The sequence below is a fragment of the Felis catus genome, chromosome F2 (assembly GCF_018350175.1).
Source record: "Felis catus isolate Fca126 chromosome F2, F.catus_Fca126_mat1.0, whole genome shotgun sequence".
Classification (NCBI taxonomy): Eukaryota; Metazoa; Chordata; class Mammalia; order Carnivora; family Felidae; genus Felis; species Felis catus.
The window spans coordinates 16,343,565-16,366,929 of record NC_058385.1 but is presented as its reverse complement, the minus strand read 5'-3'; the positions used below and the strand labels follow the sequence as shown (position 1 = coordinate 16,366,929).

At 36.4% G+C, this 23,365-nt stretch overlaps 1 protein-coding gene across 3 annotated transcripts in view; it reads left to right on the top strand.

The window, feature by feature from the left end:
- PDE7A (phosphodiesterase 7A) overlaps positions 1-23,365 on the top strand; it is a 129,130-nt gene that overhangs the window by 55,986 nt on the left and 49,779 nt on the right. For all 3 annotated transcript variants that reach the window (XM_011291371.4, XM_023248551.2, XM_011291372.4), the window contains exons 2-3: positions 7,404-7,464; positions 10,980-11,063. In XM_011291371.4, the coding sequence (XP_011289673.1) occupies positions 7,404-7,464; positions 10,980-11,063 (145 nt within the window). The remainder of the gene's footprint in view (positions 1-7,403; positions 7,465-10,979; positions 11,064-23,365) is intronic.

Sequence of the window (23,365 nt, the reverse complement as noted above, 5' to 3'; positions counted from 1 at the left end):
GTCTAAAAATGATTGTATCTTTCTTCCATCATGCAGCTTTTTTCTTCCTGTATTAAATTGAAGAATATTCACTTAAGATTTATAAGGCCAATCAGTATTTGCTAAGTAACACAAAGCTTCCATAAAGTTAAATTTCTTTTCCAACCAGGGTTTTAATCCTTGATACATAATTTTTTGCATTTAAGCATAATGTTTTAAGCATAACTAACTGTCCCTTACGTGAAGTAGTCTTAGTGAATATGATTGAAGAAATCTCTTTTAAAAAATTATCTCTTAAAAAAAAACAACAGTGTACTCAAATTTTTAAAATCCTTGTGTTTTGTAAGTTAAGAATTAATTTTGTTGCACTGACAGCTGTTTACTCATTGTTTTTAAAGGATTAGCTTACCAAGTTATTGAATGAAGGTCAGGTTAGTACTAAGAACACGTTAATTGAGTTGTGGATGTTTTCAAAGACTTTTTACTTTTTTTCTAACCAGCAAAAAATTAAGTTTTTAAACAAAAAGAATGTTAACATTTTAAGTTTGTGTTATTTTTTGAAAAATATAGTGTTTGCATAGGCCAGAAGAATGGGAAGGATACTAATTATTCAGTAGATCGATGCAGATAGACAATCAAACACCAGCATGTTTCTCTAGCACGTGTAAGATGAATATGCCCTTAAAAAGCTCATTTTACTACATCAGAGAAAACTGCTTTTAAAACTTTGACTGGACTTGCATCTTTTGTAGTCTGGTGCTGTTGTTTGGTAATGTTACCAAAAAACGTGTTTAGTGCTACTGTTGATTAAGCCCTTTGACCAGTGGTTTACAAATCCACAAAACGGAGCCAACAAAACCTACCTTGTGAAGGTCTTGTATGGATTGAGATTTTGTATGAAAGCACCTGTAACAGTTCCTCACCCACTGTAGGAGTCCAGCAAGTGTTAGTTAATATATTATTACTTTTTCCATGTAAGGGAAATAAACATACTTTTGCATAGTAGATCATTTTAGTGGAAAACTTAAACAGGATAAAAACAGATAAAAATATCTTTGCTCGGTTTTTTAAAAGGTCTGTCTTTAAAAATTATGTATTAACTAATATTGGAACAATTCTTACACCTTTTGACATTCACTTCATAAGTCAGATCTTTGGTGGAAGAGAGATTCATCCTGATTTAAGATGAGCAAGTGTCTAACCGGGCACTCAGAAGTCCTGTTAGCATGGCAGTGGGTACTTTGGAACCTTAAAATTTAACTTGTTTATGCTGTGGCTGTCAGTTTCTGATTAGCTCAGCCTCGCCCATGTTTTGACCTATACTGGTTTGCTTTACAAGCTGTTCCCAGGATGGCTAAATTAGAAAAGTCACGAGTAGAAGCTTCTCAGTTATTTCCATTCACTGGTGAGGTGAGGTGGAAATGTGGATGATAGCTCAGAGTGTTTTATGACTGTCAGTGACACAGGATTTGGATTAACTTTGTTTTATTATTTTTATTAAAAATAGAATTTTACTAGCAGATGACTTTAAAATGGTAATCCTTAAAAAATATGCGTTACGTCTGTGCTGCAGTGTTGGTGTATAAAGCACTCATAACTATGGTTTAAAATAACTAATTCTAACATGCAAATCAAATTTTTATTGTTCTTCATAATTTACAGTGTATTTTTCAAAAATGTGTTACTTTATTCTACCTCAGTTGCTTAATGAGAGAATTTAATAATATTTTTAATAATAATATTTTTAATCTTGGTCTGTGAAGAGATAAATGAATGAATTATCCCTGAGGATATATTTGTTGATGGGTTCAGATAGATATATTTTAAGGTCCATTCTTTAAAATTGTCTTATTTGAATTTATTTTATAAGAGTTATGTGTGGTTTAATGTAGCATTTAAACTATTTTTGGATAAAACTTAAATTAGTAATGAATAGAATAATTTGAATGATTTGTACGTCACCAAGGAATTTAACATATTTAAAATTCTATTCTTTTTGCCAGGTTTTTATGATTAATATAGACCTTATCACTCTTATTTCTAAATTAATGCCTCTATAAATAAGTCTAAAGGGATTACCTTAAAAGAAATTTAGTATGCCATAGATATAATTTAGATTCTGTTAACTAACTAGGTTTTGACTTACATTATTTTAACAGAGCACTGATATTAGTCTTTCTCAGTCCTTGTAATGAGATTTTACATTCCTAGTTAGTGGCTGTTTTAGTAAATAGTCAGCCTATATTAAAAAAATAGTAAGGCCAGTCACTTTCCTAAAGAGGGCTGATAGAGATAACAAGTTACAATTCATTTTAACAACCTGTTTATCCAAGTTGTTATTGGACACTAGCAGGTTAATAGGTGATGGCCATGACAAGCATTACATAGTGATATCTATAGTTTCATTAATATGTCCTGGCTGATAAAAATATTTATTTCCACATGTATGCTCTATAGTCTACTAGGTTTTCCTCTAATATGGTGGTATTAAGGGGAGGCCTGTAATCTAATAAGCTAAATGTCTTAGGGGAGGATCGACAGCAAGTATGAGAGGTGCCTTTTCATACCAAGTAATTACAGTGGCTGTTTGCTCCAGAATAAATAGTTTACCCTGAAACTGTTTTAATTTACACTGCGGTAGGCTTCCTTCAGATAGTACTCTGTTGGTAGAAGACACTTTAAGCATGATGCTGCTATGAGTGTATTCTGTATGATTTAGTCCCTTGGGATTTTAGATCAAGCTTTTCTTTATAGCTTTCTTTGTAGTAGATTTTTATTTTACTTTTTACTTTTAATTTTGTGAATATATAATAACTGCACATGTTACAGAATTCAACAGGGGAGTCTAGGTATCTCAGTCAGTTAAGCATCCAATTCTTGGTTTTAGCTCAGGTCATGATCTCACAGTTTTGTGGGTTCTAGCCTCATGTTGGGCTCCGTACTGTCAGCGCAGAGCTTGCTAGGGTTTCTCTGTCTCCCTCTCTCTCTGCCCTTCCCCCACTCAGCTGTCTCTGTCTCTCTCTCAAAAAAGAGAAAGAATTCAACAGATAAACATTGAAAAGTCTTCCTATCTCTGTCCCTCAGGCTCCCTGGAGACAATCAGTGTTAGAAATTAGAAATTAGAAATTTATCTTTGTTTGAAGCTTTTTTGTTTTTGTAAGGATACCTGAAATTGTGTTAAGAGTTTAATTGGCATTTTTCTCTTACATGATAAGCATTATAAGGAAATAATAACAATGATTTGGGGAATTATTTTGCAAACTAAATCCAAGTAAGGGCTATAAATAAAAGTAAATTTCTTTATAGTGATAGTGGTAAAAAGATTATTTTTCCTTGAGATTTCTAAGCGTGTGTTCAGGAGTTGTAAATCTCATGCCAGAATTTTGTGAGGGAAGAAGATCATTAATCTGATTTGTAGAAATATCTCATTGCTTTAATGTTTATTACTTTTGTTAATGAAGTCGAGCATCTTGTGTTTATGGGCTTATTATTTCTTTTCCTGTGAATAATATGTTTATGTCCTACCTGTTTTCCACACTATTATTCATCACTTTCTAGTTGATTTGTAAGGCACTTTTTTGTTCCTTCCATTTTTGGGTATAGTAGCAGGAAATTTGCCCTTTGTCATGTCTGTTGAACTCCTTTTGATCCATCTTTCATGACTTCTAGACATGTCTTGTAGATAAGTTAGAAAGGTCTTTCCAATAGGTGGTTTGATCAGTTTTATTTTCTAGATTTTGAAATCTGTCTTTATATCAATTCTGGTATTCATGAGTTTATTCATCAACTTAATAAATTCACTAATTTATTTAGAATCTACTAAAAGCTACTGTTTTAGGGGTCAGGGGTACCATGGAAAATCAGACACAGTTGCTGCTCTTGTGGAACTTCCATTTTAGAATGAGCAAACAAAGATAGCCATATACCAGCTAAGTGTCATACAGAGCAGGAAAGTAGGGCTATGGGAGAAGGTGGCTTTCAGGTGACTTTTGATTTGGTAGTCTTGGAATACCTCTCAGGAGAGATGACATTTCATCTAGAACCTGAGAGATAAGAAGAGAACAGTGATGCAGTGATCTTGGACGAGAGAACAAGTATAAAGGCTGCATCTGTCTGTGGTGCAGTTGAGGAACAGCAAGGAATCCAGTGTGGCTGGGTCGTGGTGGTGAGGGTAGGTCAGAGGACACAAGGACCGAGAGGTAGGCAGATCACGGAGGCCTTTAGGAATCAGAGCTTGTGGCACAAAAACAGACACATAGACCAATGGAGTAGAATAGAAACCCCAGAACTAGACCCACAAACGTATGGCCAACTCATCTTTGACAAAGCAGGAAAGAACATCCAATGGAAAAAAGACAGTCTCTTTAACAAATGGTGCTGGGAAAACTGGACAGCAACATGCAGAAGAATGAAACTAGACCACTTTCTTACACCATTCACAAAAATAAACTCAAAATGGATAAAGGACCTGAATGTGAGACAGGAAACCATCAAAACCCTAGAGGAGAAAGCAGGAAAAGACCTCTCTGACCTCAGCCTCAGCAATTTCTTACTTGACACATCCCCAAAGGCAAGGGAATTAAAAGCAAAAATGAACTACTGGGACCTTATGAAGATAAAAAGCTTCTGCACAGCAAAGGAAACAACCAACAAAACTAAAAGGCAACCAACGTAATGGGAAAAGATGTTCGCAAATGACATATCGGACAAAGGGCTAGTATCCAAAATCTATAAAGAGCTCACCAAACTCCACACCCGAAAAACAAATAACCCAGTGAAGAATGGGCAGAAAACATGAATAGACACTTCTCTAAAGAAGACATCCAGATGGCCAACAGGCACATGAAAAGATGCTCAACGTCGCTCCTCATCAGGGAAATACAAATCAAAACCACACTCAGATACCACCTCACGCCAGTCAGAGTGGCCAAAATGAACAAATCAGGAGACTATAGATGCTGGAGAGGATGTGAAGAAACGGGAACCCTCTTGCACTGTTGGTGGGAATGCAAATTGGTGCAGCCACTCTGGAAAACAGTGTGGAGTTTCCTCAAAAAATTAAAAATAGACCTACCCTATGACCCAGCAGTAGCACTGCTAGGAATTTATCCAAGGGATACAGGAGTACTGATGCATAGGGGCACTTGTACCCCAATGTTTATAGCAGCACTCTCAACAATAGCCAAATTATGGAAAGAGCCTAAATGTCCATCAACTGATGAATGGATAAAGAAATTGTGGTTTATATACACAAGGGAGTACTACGTGGCAATGAGAAAGAATGAAATATGGCCCTTTGTAGCAACATGGATGGAACTGGAGAGTGTGATGCTAAGTGAAATAAGCCATACAGAGAAAGACAGATACCATATGTTTTCACTCTTATGTGGATCCTGAGAAACTTAACAGAAACCCATGGGGGAGGGGAAGGGAAAAAAAAAAAAAGAGGTTAGAGTGGGAGAGAGCCAAAGCATAAGAGACTGTTAAAAACTGAGAACAAACTGAGGGTTGATGGGGGGTGGGAGGGAGGGGAGGGTGGGTGATGGGTATTGAGGAGGGCACCTTTTGGGATGAGCCCTGGATGTTGTATGGAAACCAATTTGACAATAAACTTCATATATTGAAAAAAAAAAAAAAAGAAATCAGAGCTGGGTGCTGGACTTTATTCCAAGTGTGTGGAGAACCATTGGAGGATTTTGAGCAGGTGCTGAGTTGTTTGCTATTGTTTCTGGGTGAAGAGTGGACTGGAGGCCAAGAGATGTATCAGAAAAACTAGTCAGCAGCCCACTGCAAGAGTCCAGGTGTAGAGGTGCTCTCGCCTGAGATGGAAGGAAGAAGTAGGGATAGAGAAAGGGAGATGAGAGTGAAGGTAGAGTTGGCAGAAGTTGCTGAGTGTATTTCAGCTCTTAAAATTTATTTTGTATTAATATATTTTAAATATGTAATATTTGTTATTTTTATTTTAATTTTTAAAAATGTTTATTTGTTCTTGAGAGAGACAGAGCATGAGCAGAGGAGGGGCAGAGAGAGAGGGAGACACAGAATCCGAAGCAGGCTCCAGGCTCTGAGCTGTCAGCACAGAGCCCGACGTGGGGCTCGAACTCACAAGCTGTGAGATCACAACCTGAACCAAAGTTGGACACTTAACCAACTGAGCCACCGAAGCACTCCCTGTTATTTTTTATAATAGTTTTATTGAAGTACAATTCACATATACCATACAATTCACCCATTTGAAGTATACAATTCAGTAATTTTCAGTGTATTCACAGAGTTGTGCAGTCATTACCACAGATAATTTGAGAACATTTTCATTACCATAGATAGAAACACAGTACCCATTAGCATTCACTCTCCATTTTCCCCCAGCTCTCCCAACTCTAGACAGCCACTAGGCTACTTTCTGCCTCTATGGATTTGCTTGTTTGGGACATTTCATATCAATAGTACCATACACCGTATGGTCCTTTGTGACTGGCTCTTTTCACTGTTCTCGAGGTTCATCCATGTTGTAGCATGTATCAGTACTTCATACCTTTTATATGTCTGAATAATACTTCGTTGGTCTAGATATGCCACATTTTATTAATCCATTCATTAGTTGCTGGATATCCAGGTTGTTTTTAGTTTGGGACCATTATGAATAATGTTGCAAGATACATTGCCATATCTGTTTACTTTTTAAAATATATTTAAAATTTTTTTGTTTATTGTTTTAAAGATTCAGTGTTTTCTCAAATCTCTTTGAGTAAACTAATTACATTTTAAAAATTCTCAGGGCATCTGGGTGGCTCAGTCATTTGAGTGTCTGACTCTTGATTTCAGCTCAGGTCATGATCTCCCAGTTTGTGAGATCGAGCCCCGTGTCAAACTCTGTGCTGACAGCACGGAGCCTGCTTAGGTTTCTCTTTCCTTCTCACTCTTCCCCTCCCCCCACCAAAATAAATCAAGAAATATTTAAAAAATAAAAAAATAAAAAATTCTCTTACTTCTTGCTAGCTTCTGGGCCGTTTGGTTGGTTTTTCATTTTGTTTCATTTATTTCTAGCTGATGGTTTTTTTTCAAATGATGATTCTTGTTTGCTTATTCATATGTGTTTAAGGGCATGGTAAATAGTTGGACCATATCTCTTCTTCAGTTCTGTCTACCTCTGCAAAATGTCTCTCACCAAGTGGGCTTATCTGACTCTGCCATTAACTTTCTATCTGGTGCGTGTTCCTTACTCTGTATCCACTTGTATGGTATTGCTTAATCATATTACAATTGTCTTCCTCACAACTAGAGATTTTAAGAGCAGATGCCATATCTAATTTCATTTTGTATATCCAACTTGTTTTGCACAGTGCTTTACAAATAATAATGTCTGTTGAATTTCGTATAACATTACTTGTCATGCATTAAACATGTATTTTTTTTTTCCCTAGAGGCGTGGAGCGATTTCCTATGACAGTTCTGATCAGACTGCATTGTACATTCGTATGCTAGGTAAGCATTATTTATTTTGTACCAATATCAGTTAATTTTGTTATCATCCAGTGTTATTTGAGATTGAGATAGCTTTCATTTGGTTACTTTTCATTACTATTTGCAATAGAAATAATCTATTATTTTGAAGTTTAAAAGTCTCGAAACCAATATTGAATGTGATATAAATGAAGAGGCATTTTAGAGTAATTGAAAAATCTCTGGCTTAATAACTGGGACTCTATCTTTAGTACAAAATTTTAAATTGAATTCTAGGGGTGCGTGGGTGGCTTAGTCAGCTAAGCTTCTGACTCTTGATTTCAACTCAGGCCATGACCTCACAGTTGAAGAATTTGAGCCCTGTGTGGGGCTCTGTGCTGAGAGCACGGAGCCTGCTTGGGATTCTCTGTCTCCCTCTCTCTCTCTGCCTCTCCCCCACATGCGCGCTCTCTTCCTCCCCCACCCCCTACCTCTCTCTCTCAAAATAAACATTGAAAAAAATTTTGAATTCTGAGCATTCTTCATAAAAAGTGTTTCAAATTTGTGGAGTTGCTAAATGCTAAAGAGATGTCCATGGACAAAAAGGAGGCCATGAAATACCTGATCACATAGTACTGTCACTGCATGAATTTTGTTGTCACGTGGCTGGCAAGGAAGACCATTTGTCTTTGTCCAGTGTCTGTTCCTAAATTTTTAATATATTCCTCAAGTCCATAAGGTAAAATGAATTTAGATTATATGTGTATAATTTTCTTTCTCTCTCCCTCTCTTTGCCAGATTTCTCTCCTCATCCACACACTCGTCAATCCCTTCTACTTTAACTCATACTATTAAAAACATACTATTAAGATTCCAGGGACACCTGGGTGGCGCAGTTGGTTAAGCGTCCGACTCTTGATCTCGGCTCAGGTCACAATCTCACAGTTTGTGAGTTCAAGCCCTGCATCAGCCTCTGCACTGATGTTGCAGAGCCTGCCTGACATTCTGTCTCTCCTCTCTGACCCTCCCCCGCTTGTGCTCGTGTGCTCTCTCTCTCTCAAAATAAATAAAGAAACTTAAGATTCTAGTAGGCAGGTTTACTTTGCTTTTCTTAAAGGAGTCTTCCGTGACTCCTTTCCTCATGCTCAGAATTCCTCCCTCGACTTCTAAGATATTGAGCCATTCATGTTCTTCACCTTTTTCTGGTTTGTTTGTTTGCTTGCCTTTTTCACGAATCCTTTTTCTTCCTCTTAAGCCTAAGTGTTCTCCAGTGCCCCATTTTTGCTCTTCTTCCTTTTTTCCCCTCTTTAATTTATCTTGGATGTCTGCCTCAGCTCCATTCTACTCTGGTACATATTTTTTTCCTCACGACTGTGTGGCTTTTTCCTCCTTACAGTCTCCATCTCTCTCAGCAAACATGTTCAGGATTCTGCTCTCCTGAAAACAGACCTTTAGACTCATTTTTTTTTAAACTCTGTGGAACATTTCCACATGAGTGTAATATGTCTATTAAACAAAACATTTGTGTTGCCCAAGTCTGTTCATTTTTAAGTCTTTTGCCGTCTCAGAACATGTAACTCCATTCTTCTGGTTGTCACATCAGAAACCTTCAGGTCCTTTTTGTCTCTTATTTCTTACCTACTCCATGTCTACTTTATCAGCAAATCCTCTTTGCTAATACCTTCAAAACATATCCAGAATTTCACCAGCCACTGCTGTTACCATCCCGATCTAAGCCATAGTTATTTTTTTATTGTTATAGTTGCATTGTTGTACATTAAACCGCCAGAACTTATCATGCACATCCCTTTGAATGACATCTCTCCATGCCCACCCCCCACCAAGCCATAGTTATTGCCTTGTTTCTTACGTTTGCTCCTTAGCCAGTCTCCCTGCCTCTTCCTCTGTGCCTCTTCTCAGTTATAGTCTATGTGGTCAAAGTGAACATTTTGAGACATAAGTTAAATCAGTCTCACTCCTCCTTTCAGAATCTTCTGATGGTTTTCTGTCTTAGACAAATAGCCAGAGGTATTATGATGGTCCACAAAGGTCCTGCGTGATCCAGCCCTGCTGCCTCTCTGACCTCACTTGACACTCACCTCACTCTAGTCATGCTGGCCTCTTTGCTTGACCTTGAACATACCCCTTCTCAGGATATTTTATTTGTTCTTCCTTGTGCCTGGAAACTTCTTCTGGATAGCCACATGGCTCACTGCCTCACTTCCTTCAGGCTTCTCTGCTCAGATACCTCCTTTCCAATGAGGTTTTCTCTGACCACACTAGTAAGTCAGTCCTCCCCTACTTCTCCCTCCATATTCCTTTTTCCTTGCTTTAGTTTTCTCCAGGCTAGTTATTGCCATCTTCCATAGAATGAAATTATTACTTGTTATGTTATTTGTCTCCATGAAAGCATACATTTCATGGAGACAGGGACTTTATGTGTTTTGCTCACTGGTATATTTGCAGTGCCTGACCTGTAGTGGATGCTCAGTAAGAGCTTAGTTTGTTGCAGGGTGAAGGAATCCCCACGTGAGAAAGATGATTAATCATTGTGGGGTGGACTCAGATGACATGAGCCTTGTTGGAAATGATGGCCTTATTTAGAGAAACAACAAGTGAAGCAGGAAGTCCTTCTAGGCAAGCAGAATTCAAGGGACTGAAGACCTAAAGGTTGTGCAGTTGGAGGCTGTGGAAGTATAGTGGGGAAAGTGCTGCCTTTGGAGCCCACAGAGCAAAGTTTAAATCCTGACTCACCCTTTACACTAGCTTTGTGGCATGAGCAGGCTACCTCTCACAGTCTCAATATCTTCATCTGTAAAATGGGGACTAAGATTCCTACCTCTCAGAGTTGCTTAGAGAATTAAAATAATGCCTATAAGGAGCAGAGTGTCTGGTACACAGTTGCAGTGGTTATTTTGCTCTATGGAGAAGTAGATCCGAAAGTCCTATAGACACATGTAGAAACAATTCTGGGCTTATAAAGGTTGAAGTTTAAGTTAAGACCCAACTAAAGGCCTTGGGTGTATGCATAGTCAATGAGAAAAGAGAAAAGTTATATCAAATTAAACATTTATTGCAAAGTCTTTAACACTTTACTTTTCTGTACATTTATAAAATTGTAAGGTCCTTGAGAATAGGTAATATATTTTCTTTCATGTCTCTTATAGTCTATAGGATGGTGCTAGACACTTAATATTTTTCTTTCTGGATTTTTAAAGTTTTGTGCTGAGGATTTTTTAAACTCCTTGTGAATAATAAGATATTAGGTTGGATTGTTGCATACTTGTCATGTTTTCAAATGCTAACTTTAAAATTTAGATTGTAATTATTATTATTGTAAGGGAAGATGAAAAAAACCCCCTCATCTAGCCTTACAACTCAATATTGAAAATTTGTAAACCCCTTCACATAAATCCACTCTCAACTACTTATTACATATATATCACTAATGGGTCATTACTTGTGAGTATGATACCACATAAACCTTTGCTACATATGGGAGCTTCTTCCCAGATGGCAGCCTTCTAAGCTTATGTTTTATTCTCGATTTTGTCCAGGAGATGTACGTGTAAGGAGTCGAGCAGGATTTGAATCAGAAAGAAGAGGTTCTCATCCATATATTGATTTTCGTATTTTTCATGGTGAGTGTTGGCATATATGGTATTTCTCTTAGGCTTTCAGTAAACTTTACATTTTCATAAAATTATGTAATTTTTCAAAAGAAAAAAGAATACAAAAAAAACAGCATGTTTTGAATGTCTTAAAAACACTGGGTCATGATAAATGACACTTTATTTCTAGCTAATGTTAGTAAATGCTTAGAGACAATTAGAATTGGAAAGTATAAAATACGAAAGCTGATATAGTTTTTCTTCTTTCCAATTTAAATGTGAAATACTTTGGTACATTTTTTTTCTTTCATATAAGATATATATGTAATCTTTTAAGTTGTTTTATTCCAAATGTTTTGTCTTCACTACCCTAGATAAAATGTTTTTGTGCAAATGACATTTTGTAAGGTATTTTCATAGCTAATAACATGTATCCTGATTTATTTGAAAATACACTTCCAGCCTTAAAGATTTTTGGTAGAATGCATATTTTGAAAACAAGTGTTGTGTGGGTCAGCCCATAATGGAGAAAATGGAAAAAACAGAACTTCTAAAACCGTTAAACATTAAACACATCTGGTTTTGGAGGAGTTCCATTTTTGGTAATATTGGATAAATTATTTGGATTAACACTCCAGTTTTAAAAATTAGAAAAACTGGACAAAGTGGAAGACCTGTATTTGAGTGTATTGGAATGCTGGGAAGGCAGAGATGAACGTGGCATTTAGGCTACTTTTCCTCTGGGTAGCATCTACTGATTCTGGGAAAGGTGGATGAGAAGCTGAGCAGAGCTTCTGATGGACACTTAAGGCTGGAAAAACAAAAACAGGTGTTAATACTCCACCAAGGTTGGAGCATCAGTCCTGGTAAACCCTTTATGCCATTGAAACCCCAAAGTGGTATCCCTTAGAAGTAAATCTGGCTTTGAAATAGCTCAATCTGTGATTAGATTAAGGTAATCTGTGATTTGAGTGCCACTAGCCACCTACTTGAAGTAAATGTTAATCTTTGGAGGAAGGTAACATTACCCTAAATCTCAAGTTAACTCTAAATTTTTCATAAAACACTGAATTAAAAATAAAAAGGCAAAAGGAGGTAAGACAGTGTGACCAAAAATGAAGAGGAAATGATAGAAACATCCACAGGAGATTCTAATAATGGAATTCTTTCACATGAGCTTCAAAATGACTATTATGTTGATGGGAGAAAAAAAAAAAAAGGAATGAGAATTTCAGTAGAGGACTGAAAATTGTGAAAAAAAAAGAATCAAATAGACGTTTAAGAATGAAAAATAACATACCTTAAATAAGAACTCATTGGAGATGGTTTTAATAGCAAATAAGACCCCAAATTCAGAGAGAATTAGTGGACTGGAATATTAGGTCAAAAGGAAATCATTCAGAATGAAACACAATGAGGCAAAAGGTAGAAAATATGGAAAAGACACATGGAATATGTTCTAGTTACCTATTGCTCTGTATCTGTCAAGACTTGTGGAGAATCTAAGATTTTACCTTATAATTGAACAAATAAGTTAGCCTATTACCGCTTCCTGGATGCTAACAGAAGACACAAGTCTCCTGGGTCAGAGGCAAAGGACTTCTTATTCATGGCACAGCAGGCAACATGAAAATCATATTGTGTCAGCTCCTCTAGCCCCACCACATCCCATAGTGGCAACCTGGAGGATTTTATGTGGATACTGTGCACACAGTGAATTTTCATTACATCTGAGCAGTAATGAGCTTGGGGAGGATGCCTTTTTTACAGTAATACTTCTCTTTGTCCCAGAAAAAGATATTATTTATTCCTCAAGGTTGCTAGCTGCAAACACAACCCTGAGAAATGGCCCGGGTAAAAATTGGTCAGGGCTTGGCAGGAATAATGTACAGGGACACTCAGAAGTATCCTCTGTGGAGGATTATCTCTCCCAAAAGTAACAAATGACTCTAAAACGTATTGGCCTAAAGCAACTTTTTTTGTGTTCATGATTCTAAGGTTCAGGAATTTAGTCAGCATAACAGGTTCGATTTGTCTGTGATCCACAGTGCTTTGATTTTCAGCTGGGGTAGTTCAAACAGCTAGAGATGGCTGGGATGGCTCCACTAGCTCCATAGTCTGGGGCCTTGCTTTATCTCCACATGTCCCCTCCTGGAGCTGGAACATCTAAGATGACTTCTGCATTCTTATATGTGATGCCAGGGTAGGGTAGCTGGTATTTCTGGGGCTGGCCAGCGTTTCTTTCTTTCCATAAATGGCAGTCTCAGGGTAGTTGGCCTTCTTCCATGGCAGCTGGCTTCACCCAGAGCAAGCATTCGAAAAGAGAGGAAGTGTGGGAACACCTGGTCTCTGACCATGTGGGCATGGACACTGGCACATTTTCGTATTCTGTTGATCAGCTGTGTCACACAGCTTGCTCAGATTTGTGCACACAGGACATAGACCCCACTTGTCAAAGGGAGTAAGGTTAAAAGTTTTTTAATCTTCTATCCTTAATCTGGCACAAAATGTGTTAAAAAGGTTATTAGGGTCCCAGGAGAGGAATGGGAAAATATAGCAGAAGTAGTCTTTGGAAAGGTAATGGCTGAAAAATCTCTAAAGCTTGATAAAACACATTAACGTACAGATTCAAGAAGCCTTATGAATCTTAAGTACAGTAACATTACAAGAAAACCACAGTAGATTAGCACAGTATAAGTAGAAACCAAAATCAAAGAGAAATGATTTCACTCATATGTGAGCAAAAACAAATGACCAATGGGGGAGTAAAAAGAGAGGGAGGGAGGCAAACTAACAGACTCTTAGCTATAGAGAACAAACTGATGGTTACCAGAGGGGTGGTGGGTGTGAGTATGAGTGAAATAGGTGATGAGGATTACGAAGGGCACTTGTTGTGATGAGCACTGAGTGTTGTGGGGAAGTGTTGAATCACTATATTGTACACCTGAAACTAATATTACACTGTATGTTAACTAACAAATTTAAATAGAAACACACACACACACACACACACACACACACACACACACATCTATATCTGTCTATGTATATAGGGCATTTTAAACCTGAGAGTAAACTCTTTTCCAAAATGGAAAAGAAAAGGGGTGCCTGGCTGGCTCAGTCAGTAGAGCATGCAAGTATTGATCTCAGGATAGTGACTTCAAGCCCCACACTGGGCACGGAGCCTACTTAAAAAAAGAAAGAAAAAAGACATGCAAAATGGAAAAGTAAACCAAATAAATAAGTAAAAGTAGTGAGAACGGGAAATAAAAGTAGTGACAGAGAAAGAAAATCATTATCTTCAAAGGAGCAGCCATGAGATTGCCAGAAACAGATTCTGTTTCAACAGAAACTAAGAACCTAGAAGACAAAGGAAAGTTAGCTTCAAAGTGATGGAAAAAAATAAATTACTGTCAAACTAAAATTTCACCCACAAACTCTTCCAGAGAATAAGAGAAAAAAGGACACACTTCACAACTTATTATAGGCCAGCATAATCTTGCTACTAAAACCTAGCAGGGATATGACAAGAATAGAAAATTACAGCCAGTATCACTCACGAATATAGATGAAAGTATAACATACTATCAAATTAAATCTGCAATTTTTAGGAAAAAGAATATATTTTGACCCAATTTCTATTTTCCCAGAAATATAAGATTGGCTTAACATTCAAAAACCAGACATTATAATTAGCCGTGTTATTAATAGAATAAAGGAGAAAAGTCACAGAAAGACCAGTATATAAAGAATGTCATTTATCACCTTTTCTATTCAGTATTATTTTGGAGTCTCTAGCTAGTACTGTAATTTAAGAAAAAGAAATAAAAGATATAAAGATTAGGAAAGAAGTATAAGTGTCACTATTTATGGATGACATGATTATGTACTTAGAAAACTATTAGGAGTAATAGGTGAGTTTGCAAATTTGAAGGGTGCAAAGTCAATATGTAGTTGTATTTCTGTAAAGCATCATTGACAAAAATTGAAGTAACAATTTAAATTTACATCAACAAAAGATCAAATATGTAGGGATCAGTCTAACAAGAGATGCATATGACTCTGCATAGGAAACTATAAGATATTATAGAGGAAAAGAAGACCTAAGTGAACAGAAGTATATACTATTGTTCATGGATTGGAAGATTGAATATTTTAAAGATGGTAGTTTTTCTTGAATTGACCTATAGATTTAGTGAAATCACAATAAAGATCCCAGCAGGGTTTGTTTTTTTTTTTTCCCCCTTTGGTAGAATCGACACACTGTAAAACCTACATAAAGATTAAAAAAGCCCAGGGGCACCTGGCTGGCTCAGTGGGTGGAATGTGTGACTCTTGATCTCAGGATTGTGAGTTTGAGCCCTGCATTGGGTGTAGAGATTACTTGAAATAAAATCTTGAAAAAAAAGAAAAAGCCCAAAGTAGTCAAGACAATCAGAAAAAATAAGAACCATGTTATAGAAGTTTTATATTCCTCCCAGTTCTAAAGACTTGTTATAAACTATAGTTATAGTTAAGGTAGTGTGATATTGGTTCAAGTACTGAGAAATAGGCTAATGAAACATTGTAAATTTCAGAAACAGATGCACACATATTGGGGATGTTTGGTTACAAATGTAGTAATGTAGTGGAAAAGATTATCTTTTCAGTAAATGGTCCTGCAGTTGGTGAGATCGAGCCCCAAATCAGGCTCTGTGCTGGGCTCTGGGATTCTCTCTCTCTCTCTGCCCCTCCCCTACTTGTATGCACACTCTCTCTCTTTCAAATGAAATAAGCATTGAAACAAAATTTTTTTAAATAAATGATGCTGAATCAATTGGCTACCCATATGGGAAATCACGAATCTTGACCCTTTATTCACATCATAACAAAAAAAATCAAATTTGGGCGTATTTAGTTTTCCAAATTATACTGATAAGTCAAAATGAGCAAGAAGAATTGATTTAGTGATGTAGATAGAGGTGGTGATAAGGGAAACCTGATGATTAAATGAATTTAAAAGAACAGGAAGATAGATGTAGCAAATACAGACAAGTGAAAGTCCTTTAGAGACTTTTCACTGCGAAGAAAAGGAAAGAGAGAGGCAGCTGTCAAGGGAAGTAGGATCACTAAAGACAGAAATTAATAGCAAGACTGGGAAACAAAAAGACCTGGACACCTGGAAATTTTTTTAATTCTAAAATAAATGCTTGAGTCAAAGAGGAGATGAAATCTGATTTTGCAGACTATTAAAAAATGATCATTAAGACTACACATGAAAAAACAGTGAAATTCAGTTAAAGCAGTGCTTATGGGAAAATTCATGGCATTAAAAATATTTACATTAATAAACAGGAAAAAATGGGGCACCTGAGTGGCTCAGTCAGTTAAGCACCCAACTTCGGCTCAGGTTATGATCTCATGGTAGGTTCGAGCTCTGCATCAGGCTCTGTGCTGACAGCTCAGAGCCTGGAGCCCGCTTCAGATTCTGTGTCTCCCTCTGTCTGCCCCTCCGCCACTTGCACTCTGTCTCTCGAATTGTCTCAAAAATAAATAAACATTTTAAATAAAGCGTTTTAAATAAACAAATAAATAAATACAGGAAAGAATGAAATAAGTGAATTAAATAGTCAAGTTCAAGAAGTTAGAAGAAGAATAACAAAGTACACCTAAGGAAGGATGAAGATAGCAGCTAGTAAAGATAAAAAACAGAAATTAATGAGTTAAAACCTAAAATAAAACCTAAATAAAACCTAAAATAAAAATAAACTAAATAATTACTCTTTGCAACAAAATCGATAATGCCGGCTAACTCAGTCAAGGGATTAAATTAAGCTATGATGAATACTTAAAAACTAAGGGGAGGGGGGAATCCTTAACAGATACAAGGGAAATTAAGAATAAAAATAGACTGCTTAAGAATAATTCTGATTTGGGGCTCCTGGGTGGCTTAGTTGGTTGAGCATCCAACTGACTCTTGATTTCAGCTCAGATTGTGATTCCAGCATCATGGGATCGAGCTTAGCATGGAGCCTGCTTGAGATTCTCTCTTTCCCTCTGCCCCTCTCCCCTGCTTGCTCTCTCTCTTTCTCTGTAAAATGAAAAAAAAAGAATAATTTTGATTAATTTTTTGTTTAGGAAAAAACATTTTTTAAATAAAAATGTTATTTATGTTAACATGGGTTTATTATATTTCTTTAAAAGACTATTTTTTAGAACAGTTTTGGGTTCAGAGCAAAATAGAGAGGAAGTATAGAGATTTACCACATACCCCCATACCACAGATGCATAGCTTCCTCTACTATCAACATCACCAACAAGTGTGATATATTGATTAGAATTGATGAATCTATATTGACACATCATAATCACCCAGAGTCCATTGTTTACATTAGAGTTCACTCTAGGTGTTGTACGTTCTATGGGTTTGGACAAATATGTAATGACACGTATCCATTGTTATACAGAGAATTTTTATTGCCCTAAAAATCCTTTGTGTTCCACCTATTTATCCCTCCTTTCCCCAACCATTAGGAACTAATGATCTTTTTACTTTATAAATTGCTTTGCCTTTTCCAGAATGTCATATACGTGGAATCATACAGTAGGTAATGATTAAGTGAATTTAAGAAAACAGGAAAATAGATGTAGCAAATACAGACAGATTGTCTGTATTTTCAGATTGGCTTTTTTAACATGAATAATACTCATTTTAGATTACTCCTTACCTTTTCATGACTTGATAGCTTCTTTCTTTTTAGCACTGAATAATATTCCATTGCCTGGATGTACCACAGTTTATTTCTCCCCTACCTACTGAAGGACGCCTTGGTTGCTTCCAGGTTTGGGCACTTACGAATAAAGCTGCTACAAACATCTATGTGCAAGTTTTTGTGTGGATATAAGTTTTTGACTCCTTTGGATAAATACCAAGGAGTGTGACTGCTGGATTATATGGCAAAGAGTATGTTTAGTTTGGTTAGAAACTGCCAAACTGTCTTCCAGAGTGGCTGTACCACTTAGGATTCCTTCCAGTAATGAATGGGAATTTCTGTTGCTCCACATTCACATCAACATTTGGTGTTGTGAGTATTCTGAATCTTAGCCTTTCAAATAAGTATGTAAAGGTATCTTGTTTTAATTTGAAATTTCCTTTGGGTCATCTTTTCATAGGCTTAATTTGCCATCTGTGTCTTCTTTGATGAGGTATCAAGGTTTTTGGCCCATTTCTTTAATCAAGTTGGTTATTTTCTTGTAGGACATTAAGAGTTCTTTGTGTACTATGGATAATAGTCCCTTATTAGATATGTCTTTTGTAACTATTTTCTCCCATCCTGTGGCTTGTCTTCTCATTCTCCTGACATTGTCTTGCAGAGCAGAAGTTTTTAATTTTAATCAAGTCCATCTAATCAATTTCTTTCATGGATCGTGCATGTCTTTGGTGTTTCTAAAAGGCATTTCCATACCTAGGGTTGTCCAGATTTTCTTCCATGTTATCTTCTAGGAGTTTTATAGTTTTTTATTTTATACTTAAGTCTATCATCCATTTTGAATTAATTTTTGTGAGGGGTGTAAGGTCTGTGTTACATTCATTTTTTTGCATATGGATGCCCCATTGTTCCAGCACCATTTGTTGAAGAGACTTTCTTTGCTCTGTTGTATTGCTTTTGTTCCGTTGTCAGAGATCAGTTGGCTATTTTTATGTGGGTTTATTTCTGGGCTTTCTACTTTGTTCTACTGGTCTATTTGTCTGTTCTTTTGCCAGTACCACACTGTCTTGATTTTTGTAGCTTTATAGTAAGTCTGGAAGTTGGACAGTGTCAGGCTCCCAACTTTGTTCTTCTCCTTCAATAATGAGTTGTCTAGTCTGGGTCTTTTGCCTCTCCGTGTAAACTTTACAATCAATTTGTTGATATCCACAAAATAACTTACTGGATTTTGATTGGGATTGCATTGAAACTAAGGATCAAGTTGAGAAGAACTGACATCTTGACCATATTGAATCTTCCTATCCATGAACATAAAATATCTCCATTTATTTAGTTCTTTTTTTATTTCTTTCCTCATGTAGATCTTGTATGTATTTTACTAGATTTATTAATAAGTATTTCATTTTGAGGGGTGCCAATGAAAATGGTATTGTGTTTTTCATTTCAAATGCCATTTGTTTATTGCTGGTACATAGGAAAGCAATGAACTTTTCTATATTAACCTGTATCCTGCAACCTTGCTATAATAATTGCTTATTGGTTTCAGGAATTTTTTTGTTTATTCTTTCATGTACAGACAATCATTTCTTCTGTGAACAAAGAGGGTTTTCTTTCTTTCTCTCCAATCTGTATATGTTTTATTTTCTTTCTTATTGCATTAGCTAGGACTTATAATATAATGTTAAAAAGAATGGTGAGAGGAGACATCCTTGCCTTCTACCTAATCTTAGTGGGAAAATGTCAAGTTTCTTACCATTCAGTATTTTAGCTGTGGGTTTGTATTTTGTTTTGTTTTTGTTTTTAAGAGGGTGCATGCACGTGCACATGGGAGCAGGGGAAGGGTAGAGGGTTAAAGAGAATCTTTTTTTTTTTTAATTTTTTTTTCAACGTTTATTTATTTTTGGGACAGAGAGAGACAGAGCATGAACAGTGGAGGGGCAGAGAGAGAGGGAGACACAGAATCGGAAACAGGCTCCAGGCTCTGAGCCATCAGCCCAGAGCCTGACGCGGGGCTCGAACTCACGGACCGCAAGATCGTGACCTGGCTGAAATCGGACGCTTAACCGACTGCGCCACCCAGGCGCCCCGAGAATCTTTTTATTTCAAAATTTTATTTATTTATTTTTATTTTTTTAGAGAAAGAGTACAAGTGGGGGAGAGGGGCAGAAGGAGGGAGAGAGAGTGAAGCAGACTCTGCACTCAGCATGGAGCCCAATGTGGGGCTTGGTCCCATGACCCTGGGATCATGACCCAGGCCAAAATTGAGAGTCAGATGCTCAACCTACTGAGCCTTCCAGGCACCCCTAACTGTGGGGTTTTTATAGATATTCTTTATCAAGTTGAGAAAATTCGCAATATTCCTAGTTAACTTGAGAGGTTTTATCATGAAAGGGTGTTGGATTTTGTCAAATACTTTTAAAGCATCTGTTGGTATGATCGTGTGTGTGTGTGTGTGTGTGTGTGTGTGTGTGTGTGTGTTTAAGTCTGTTGATGTGATGGATTACATTAATTTATTTTTTAATGTTGGACCAGCCTTGCATACGTGGTATAAATACCACTTGGTTGTAGTATATAGTTCTTTTAATACATTTTTGTATTTGACTTGCTGATATTTTGTTGAAGATTTTTGCACCTATATGCATAAGAGATACTGGTCTGTAGTTTTCTTAGAATGTTTGTGTCTGGTTTTACTATTAGAGTAATGCTAGCTTCATAGAGTGCGTTAGAAGTATTCCCTCTGTTACAGTCTCCTGAAAGAGATTGTAGAGAATTGGTATAATTTCTTCCTTATGGGTTCAGTAGAATTCACCAGTGAACCATCTGGGCCTGATGTTTTCTGTTTTGGAAAGTTATTAATTATTAATTCCAATATTTTAATAAATATAGGCCTATTCAGATTGTCTATTCTTGTGTGAGTTGTGGCAGACATTTACTGTGGGGTTCTGGTCAGACCTGGAGGTAAATCTCACTAAATTGTTGGGATGCCCCATGACTGGGTCTCAGAATTGGTCACACTCAGCCTCCAGAAATTCATCAGTTATTCATCTGTGCTCCAGTAAATTGTTATTCTTTCTCATCATCTCTTGGTCTCTCACATCTTGAAGGAAGTGGTTTGCCCTGTGTCCTCACCTCTCTTACAGATCCTAGAAGAGTTCAGTCTGGTCAGCTTTTTATTTATTGTTAGGACAGAGTGGCAGCTTCCAAGCTTCTTATATGTGGACACAGAAACTGGAAGTACTATTGTGTTATTTTTTAATGAAATGATAAACAAGTATTTACAAATTTCGTTTTAATTTCTATCATGGTGAATATCAGTAGCTGTAACTCATATAAGCGAGAGCTCTTTGGGGGCAGTCAGTAATTTTAAGTGTAAAGGAGTTGTGAAAAGCAGCATGTTTGGGAAAGTTGCCCAAGAGTTACGTCAAATCATGAGGTCTAGAGATTTTACAGGCAAATTCTTCTGGATCTTTAGAAGACTGATGATTATTTTTAAGAAGAAAATACACTCTTATTGTACGTGTCTGTTAAAAAAAGTTTTTGAAAAAAAATTTAGCAAAAGAGATTCCAACAGCATAAAAGAACAATAGTCCAGTCTTAGTGGGTTTGTTTTAAGGAAGAACGCAAGCATAATTCAATATCTAGATTTTGTGGGTTTTTTTTTTTTTTTGTAACAATATGTTGACAACATTGGTTGCTTCCAGGAAGAAATGGGTGATTGAGAAAATGAAAGAAAAAGTGTTTTATTTTAGAGCCTTTTGAATTTTGATTCATGTGAATTTATTATCATTGAAAAGTTTAAATAAGATTATTTATGAATATTGTAATATTCATGAATTAGGATGTGAATAAGGATATCAGTAAAAAGGTTAATTCTAAATATTGATATTATAAAGCAAGGTGCAGTTATATTGGGAGTCTCTAGAATAACCCCTTATCTTTCACTGAATTTACTGAAATGGAGGATTTGAAAGGTGTAATTAATATTGGAATTTTAAATAAGGACATAAGAGACCTTTTGGTTGGGAGAGTTGAAAGTACTCTCTAGTGGAATTAAAATAGGATCGATGACTTCTAATCATGACAAAGCCAAGAACAAATAATAAAAATTCTAAAGGACAAAACAAGAGTAGACCAAAGATATCAATGATAGTAATAAAGGTAAAGGATGAAATATACCTTCTAAGAGATGAAGAAGCTCAGATTAGGTAAAAAATGAAACCTAATGACAAACACTGGTTAAAAACAATATGAAGCAGTACCAAGCTTGAAGAGGTTACGTTGGGTTTGGAGATCTACACATGTATCCTGATCTACTGATTTACAACGATTTAGGATGGTGTCTCAGAATGTATGGAAGGGTATCTTACAACTCTTGACCTCATCATGCTGCTATTTACAAAAGGTGAAGACTCTAGGTTGGAAATTGACTGTCACTGTAGGGTCAGTCCTGTAGTTTCTGCAAAACAATATCTGTCTAAGCCAAAAAGATGATACAATTTGGAGAATTCCTTTTTTTTTTTTTTTCATAGAGAAAAAATGAATCATTGTTTCCTACTGGTATAGTAGCTATTGTTCATCACAGAGGTCGGAATTCTTAAAAGAAAAATCTTAATCTTATATGAAATGTGATCTAATCAGAGAGTGAGCACACGCTCCTGCTGTGACCTAAACCTCCCATGAGCCATCTTCAGGAGCCTTCTCTTCTTCAGACTTGGCAAAGGCACCTACCTGCCCTTAAGCAGCTCTCTGGGTTAAGTTTAAGCCTTCAGAGGGACTGAAGCATTTCAAAGACTTTAGTAATGTGTCCTCTCCCTTATGTATAATTAAAAATAAGATTTTATTTTTCACAATGACACAACCTTGCATGCTGAAATTAAAATAGTTTCTACATGCTTAGGTTGCAACTTCTAGATAGATGTATTAAATGGATTGAAATTAGAATGTCTACAGCTCCTTAACTCCCCTCTTCTGTGTACCTCTGTGGTTGTAACTTAACCTCACTCTTAATTTTCCTGTTGTCAAATTCCTGTCTCTTTCTGCTCTTTCATTGCTTAAATCCAGTCTGCATTAAATTCCTTGTATTTTGTAGCCAAAAATAGCTGCCATATTTCTTTCCTCTCTGTCCCCCTTATCTCTTATCCTACTTGATTCAGACCTTTATCACCATTGTCTGGGATTATTCTGGTATTATCTTAACCATTGTCCTTACTTTTAGGATTTATGTCTTGTAATATAACCTGTGCTCTGTACCCAAAGTCGGATCTTTCGAAAGAAAGGAAAAGCTTAAAATATAGGGGAAAAATGCATCACAGCAGGTAAAGACACATAATACACTATCAGCATATTAATTAAAACTTATTTTTTTGTCAGTAATTTTGTGTACTATCTGTTGTATCTGTGAGGTGCTGATGTTTAAGTGCTAGAATAGTTTTAACTAATTTCTGGATTATGACGTTCTCCATGTTGATATCTTTACTACGAGACATCTGTATTGCAATATTGAGCTTTTCTTTTAAGGTTTTTTTTTATACATACAGTTTATAATAAACAGTGTTTGGGTTTCCCCTCAAGATAGCTGGCCAGTTAGGGAACAATCCCAGGCTCCAAAGATAATAAGTAGGGCCTCAGCAATAATTTTCTTCT